Source organism: Seriola lalandi, unplaced genomic scaffold (genome assembly GCF_002814215.2).
Source record: "Seriola lalandi dorsalis isolate HSWRI2012SDOR001 ecotype SW California unplaced genomic scaffold, Sedor1 jcf7180002002281, whole genome shotgun sequence".
NCBI lineage: Eukaryota > Metazoa > Chordata > Actinopteri > Carangiformes > Carangidae > Seriola > Seriola lalandi.
In genome coordinates this window covers 1-6,327 of record NW_019472937.1, presented here as the reverse complement: position 1 = coordinate 6,327, position 6,327 = coordinate 1, and the positions used below count along the sequence as shown (strand labels likewise).

The 6,327-nt window shown below is 42.3% G+C and overlaps 2 protein-coding genes across 2 annotated transcripts; both read right to left on the bottom strand.

Moving 5' to 3' along the window:
• Positions 1 to 310: 310 nt before the first annotated feature.
• Positions 311 to 2,560, bottom strand: LOC111665490 (potassium channel subfamily K member 13-like). The gene is made up of 2 exons (XM_087176981.1): positions 2,158 to 2,560; positions 311 to 2,007 (listed from the first exon to the last, which is right to left on the bottom strand). The coding sequence occupies exons 1-2, from the start codon at positions 2,540 to 2,542 to the stop codon at positions 998 to 1,000; spliced, it is 1,395 nt and encodes a 464-aa protein (XP_087033107.1). The 5' UTR covers positions 2,543 to 2,560; the 3' UTR covers positions 311 to 997.
• Positions 2,561 to 5,009: 2,449 nt separating this feature from the next.
• LOC111665496 (inositol-trisphosphate 3-kinase A-like) lies at positions 5,010 to 6,265 on the bottom strand. The gene is made up of 4 exons (XM_023420536.2): positions 6,043 to 6,265; positions 5,776 to 5,877; positions 5,627 to 5,698; positions 5,010 to 5,404 (listed from the first exon to the last, which is right to left on the bottom strand). The coding sequence occupies exons 1-4, from the start codon at positions 6,187 to 6,189 to the stop codon at positions 5,198 to 5,200; spliced, it is 528 nt and encodes a 175-aa protein (XP_023276304.1). The 5' UTR covers positions 6,190 to 6,265; the 3' UTR covers positions 5,010 to 5,197.
• Positions 6,266 to 6,327: the final 62 nt, after the last annotated feature.

Here is a 6,327-nt window from a genome sequence, read left to right as displayed (position 1 = left end):
TTTTGGTTCCTGTGAGATCTCTAAGGAGGAAGCTTTTCTCCACACACTCATCCAAAGCACTGATGAAAATCTGCCTTATAGATGATACAGGATGACACAGGATGGATTAAATGGGTTTTCTTGCATAGTAAAGGATCTCCTCCAGCTGGCCAATGAGAGACCGAATCTTGCTCACCGTTCGGTTCCTGTGATCCTATGGCTATCTGTACAGCACTTATTGACATAAGGACGTCCTCTACAGGCCACATTTGATTAGATGTGCTCCATTGAAAACTCTGGATCTCAGTGCTCTTTCATGATTACTGTGAATTTCAATGACATGGGCTGATGAAAAAAAGGTGGGCTACTTCTGTGCAATCAACAAATTAAAATGTCTCTTTCTCCGAGCTCCTGTAGTGGGTTTGAGAAGCTCTGTTGAAAAACTAATCACAATTCAAATGTTTTATATATGCAGATGTCTGTTACCTTAGAGGAGACTGTAGATAGTGTGGCTATGTCTGTATGTTCACTAATACTGACTGCTACCTCACATACAACCATATTTGTAGAGAAGGACGGGTGACATGTGCAGCACTCTTAAATCAGCAGTCCCCTTTGAGTGGTCCTTCACTGCTTCTTTCATCTGATTGCGTTTGTATGAGCCAATCACTTCAGGAAATCAGACCCCTCTTCACAGTGATGCTGAATTCTATAAACTGTATTCATCTTTCTCCTCACAGAACAAAATGTGAACAATTATTTGGTGTCCAGCATCCATGCTGGAGGTCTGCTATTATCTGCATAGACTTCCACTGACATTACTCAGAGAGACTCTAAACAGAGGCTAATTAGAGGAAAATGATTCCATCTATCTCTTTGTTGTGTCGTGCTGAGAGGGCAAATTATTGACTTTCTTGAGATCACTCAGTTATGAAACAGGTTGGATTAGGGCTCTAATATAAAGACCCTAAAACAATGTACACACAAATAAAATCTTAGTGTGTTATACAATGTGGTGCTATCTATCCACACTGGTTTCTTGTAGGCGATTATTCATAATGGCCAAGGCCCCTACTCCACCAGAGAATCCATTTTGATGGCCGTAGCTCTGCCGTGGGCCCTGATGAGCTGTTTCGCTCAGCTGCTTCTGCAGCAGTGCCAGAGACACCTTATTGGACACCATGAATTCATTGACAGAGATCATCTCTCCTGACAGACGACGGCCCACGTATACCCCATCAGCCACTGCACCTGCCTCCGTCTCACTGTCACACACTGTCTCCACTGAGCCGTCTGTGTAGCCGTGTCTTCCTGCAGGGCAGTGGGATGAGATCGGCTGCACCGTGTTGCGTTTTAAGCATTTTTGCCTGATGTGTGCAGGCAGGCGCCTCTGGTTGTGATTTTTGTTTTGGAGGCAGGGGCAGCAGAGCCCCCAGCAGCCAGGTGCACAGCAAGAGCAGAGCTGATGCTGCCCCGAGCAGACCAGCTTACCCAGAATCCAGTTGAGAGTTTGCTTTATGACAATAGAAATGACATTGAAAAGTGAGTAGATACAACATACTCCCATTAAAATGAAAAGGCAGTTCCCGAGCCGGTAGGCTTCCTGGGACTCATACTGCTGTCTCTGACTGCTCACCAAGTCCCCGAAGCCAATGGTGCTGAAGGCCACAAAGCAGAAGTAGAGGGAGTCCACGTAACTCCAGTTCTCCATGGTGCAGTACAGGGTGGAGGCACTGCAGGCGATCACGATAGATGCTATTCCCAGGATCAGCATAACATAATAGACTGATGGTTTCCAGCCTTCCAGGCTGTCCTCCTCGCCCGATGTCTCCTCCCTGCTCGACATCACCCCAACCCCACCACACCTCAGCCGACGTTCATGACACCAGCGCATGATGTAAGCTAGCATCGTGATGATCCTCTCCAGGAAGAGGTTAAAGAAGAGGATGGTGGCAGCACAGCCAATGAGACCGTAGAAGATCAAGAATATTTTTCCAGCGATGGTCGCTGGTGTGGTCATGCCAAATCCTTGAGAAGACATACAAAATAAAAGGTTCAAAGGTCATGGTTCGTAAACAGTACTGTTTTGGACTTAGTATTTCATAAGCAATATGGAAGAACTTCTGAAGAAGAATCTGAGAAGAAGTTGTATAAAACTTTGTAAAGGTGAACACTTACCAATAGTAGAGACCACAGTGCCCACAAAGTAGAAAGCTCCAGAAAAGTCCCATCGGGGCCTCAGCGCATCCACTCTGATCCCAGCTCCATTCGCCTCCTCGTACTGTCTCAGCAGAGTATGTAGGGCACCCAGGTTGACCCTATACCGCTGGGTGAAGTTGTCCAGCTGTTGTTTCCAGAGGCGTCGGGCACGCAGCTCAAAGGGGTGCTCCAGGGCTGAGAAGATGGCAGCCCCACATAATAAGTAGAGTAAGATGAGCCCAGCCAGAAGGCAGAAACGGGCGTTGTCTTCATTCATGGGCACCCTGGGGCAGCAGCAGCCACCGGCAGCCCTCCTCTGAGCCATGAGCACAGCAGCAGCACAGATACACCACTGCAACAACATGCACTGCTTCTGCCAGCGCTGCCAAGTCACAGACTCACACTATGTTTTGCATGCATCACTTGAATGCACTGACTATATGAAACACTGTTGGTTCAAATTCACAGGGATACATCTGGCTCTAAAATTACATTAGGACGCAAAACATCTCTTGAAGAGGGTTACAGAGGGCTGCTTTGATTATTTAGAAGATTAAGCATCTGAAGATAATAGCCTGTAACAAAACAAAAAACACATATATTAGCAGTACGTTCACTAATATGGTAATATCTTATTATTATTTAATTTTGCATAACTGTATATGCTTTATATTTCCCCTTATTAATAAAAAATTAATTCAACCACAAAAATCTGACTGAAAATGTGACGAGTTTTGGTTAAATCAATAAATCATAAAGACATTTGTGACAAGGAAACACTAAATTCATGAGTCAGTAGAGGTGTAAGATATGTAATCCACGCATAGACCAAATTATCAGTTTAATTTAAATAAAAAAAACAAACACTTAGTACCTGGTCTCCTTGACAGCGGTGTCCGTTTCCTGAGCGTTGCTGATCTGCTGTGCTCGATCCATGGATCTGCTGAACAATGACCAGCGAAAGGAAGCCTCTGGAGTTTTTTATGCAAACAGAGAGGCTGTCTGATGTTTCATCTGTCAAACACTGACATCATCATTCCCTTGCCCACACCCTCTGTCTTTGAGCACACCCTGATTGGTGCAGTCATCTCTTCATTTTAAAAGCACTTTCCTTTTCTCTCAAGCCTTCATCACGCCTCAAATCAACTTCTCCTGCAAGAGCAACAAGTGACACAAGGTTTACTTTAAATAATTGGTCCCTTAATCACTGAGTTACATCAACCAAGGAATTTCAAGTCCTGATTGAAGAAGATGATCAACTGAAATGAATGTTTAGCAGTGATACAAACATTAGACCGTTAGACAAGCGTCATGTAAGTACATGTAGGGTTGTATTATATGTACATAAGCTCATCAGATAAACATGAGTTAGGGCATGAGCAAGTCACTGAACCTAAAACTGCCCCAGTGGGGTTTGCTCAGTAGCCACCATATCAGACTGTAGTTGTACTGTGCAGCTTCCAGTCCCTCTGAGAGGGCTTTTTGTTGTTGCTGCAGACTGTGTGGGAGGATTTGTTGAGCATGACTTTCAGTTTCTCTGTCTGTCCATCCCTTTAATCTTGTGTGATGCTGCAGGCAAGGGCAGGGGTTCCCTCTGCCAGCCGTCTCATGGCTGAGTGACAGGAGAGGACAGGTGTGGAAGACAGAGAGCACATCTACCTTCATGTCGCCAGTCAAGTTTGATTCATATCCTCATCTGTTCAGATTTAGAGCACAACTTATCAATCATTTTTACATGATATCTTAATGAATGCATCAATGCATTACTTTCCCACCAGAATTACTTTACAATTCATTTAACCAATACCAAGACAATAAAATATATGTTTTTAAATAATGAGCTCATTGTGTGCTTTTAAATTTAAAAGCAGGGTTCCTGTCTAGGTGTCAGCTGCAGGGAGGATAAACCAATGTTAAAATCTCAATGTGTAACTGAAAATAAACTGATCAGAAACTTTAACAGCTGATAATGGCATAATCTCTAGTCACTGATCTTTCAATAAATGAAAGTAAAACTACTGTGATATAATATTACTCTTTATTGCTCCGATAAACACTGCATCAGATAATGTTTATCTGCTATTGCTGTCTTTGGGCCTAGTTTAATTTGTAGATAAAGTAGATAAAGTCTTCAGCATGCTAGCGGCTGTGTGGGTCTCTACTTATGTATAACTGAGCTATATGCTAAAGCCAGTATGCTAACATGCTGATGTTTACCAGATATGATGTTTAACATTTTCACTATCTCAACTTAGCATGTAACCATTTGCTGATTTTCAGTAAACACAAAGTAGTGCTGAGAGTTTTCAACCTGTTGATGGCCCTAGATGAAACCAAACTTCATGGCAATCCATAGTTGTCATATCTCACTTAAGTGAAACACAGTGAACAAAATTAAAGAAAAAAATACTTAATTTTGTCCTTGTCTGTTTGACCAACCATAAACATACCACATTCAAATAATCAAAGTTTATTTATATCTGATTGGTTGGTGCGGTCATATAAAACTGGACACTACACAGCTGCTTACACTCCGGTTACCAGCCCACTTCACTCACACTCAGTGACTTGACTCTGATGAGAAAAGCCTGGTTTTAGTTTTAGTTAATCCATGAGATTTAATCTGATAGATTTATTAGGCTCCTTTCAAATTGTGGTTTTTGTGATTATTTATTGTCAGTCATTTGCAATCACCTTCTAGATGTAGTGGTTTAAAATTAAATACATTATGGGCTTATGTATTATTAGATTCTATGGCTTTAGTTTTAGATAACATAAAACAATTAATTTTACATCTCACAGTCCTAAAGGACACTCATAGAGGACTCCTGTAACGAATCACACATCTTTAATTTTTTACCCCCCTCATACTTTTGTTCATTGCTTTATTTTCCTATAGAGCTCATTCTATCAAGTCTGACAACACAATCATTTCAGAAGCCAAGCCATCTGCAGTCATTCATTTCTGAGTGATGAAGGAAGTCTGACATTGGATTTCCACACATTTTTAAAGTGGCATTCAGGTCAGTGGCAGCATATCGGCTAGGATATCAATGAGGTTGTCCAGACCCCTCAGGTAGCCATCTTCTCGATTGCCCTCTGCCCAGGGAGTGCGGTGGTCCAGTGTGAGGTGTGGCGGCAAGGCCACTGTCTTTCCAAAGTCAATCATCCAGACTCCTGTTCTGCCTGTCCAGTCATGCACAAACAGTAAGGAGCTGCCGACAACCTGCAGGGAAACAGCTGTTAAGAAAAAATGAAAAATGACAAATGTACTATATTATTAGCCTAAGCCTGCCCAGACCTGCTAACAAAAATAGGCTCAAAAACACATCATTCATTTCCAGTATAGATCTTTTGGAACAAGATATGTGTGTTTTCTCCTTTACTTTCGCAAAATCTTAATCAAAACATCTGGTACACTGTTCAACAAAACTATCACACAGCTTACCTCATGTGTTCTGAAGAAGTCAGATGCCTCCAAGACCTGCCGCAACTGTTTCAGCTGTCTCAGATAACCCCACTGAAGGGAAAGATACAAGAATTACAAAGGAAGAAGTAGCAATAGAAGTAAACAAAGTCAGTGAATGCTACACTCACCACAATGTGCGTACTGGATTCAACAAATTTGTCAAGTGCTGCCATCACTTGCTCTCTGCTTTTGGTTCTTTTGAAGTTTGTGTGGCATTCTTCATTTGCCTTCTGCACATTAAAAGTACGAATCTCAGCATTGGAATCCAATATTTGTAGCAATAAAAAAAATTGTAATTTTTATTGGTGCAAAAAAGGACTGTCAAACCTAGCAGCATTTATTCACTATATCACGATGGATCAATGACCTGAAACAACCATCTATGAAGAGCATACCCTGAATCCCTCGATGCGGAATCCCAGAGTTGCTGTGGAGCTCAGCGTCTCCCTCCACTGCATGTACCTAGTCTTCAGCACTGCCTGCTGGGCTCGTTCATGGACTGTTGGGGCTTCTGGGTCCATAGCCACCATCTTCTCATACATGTCATTACGAGGCTGAGGACGTTCTCGGGCTATGTGCAGCTCCTCCTCAAGATATGTGCTGTGAAGGACAGTGCCTCATTGTCTTTATTGTGACTGGAGAATATTAATTGTATTAGACTTATTACATTATTATTATTA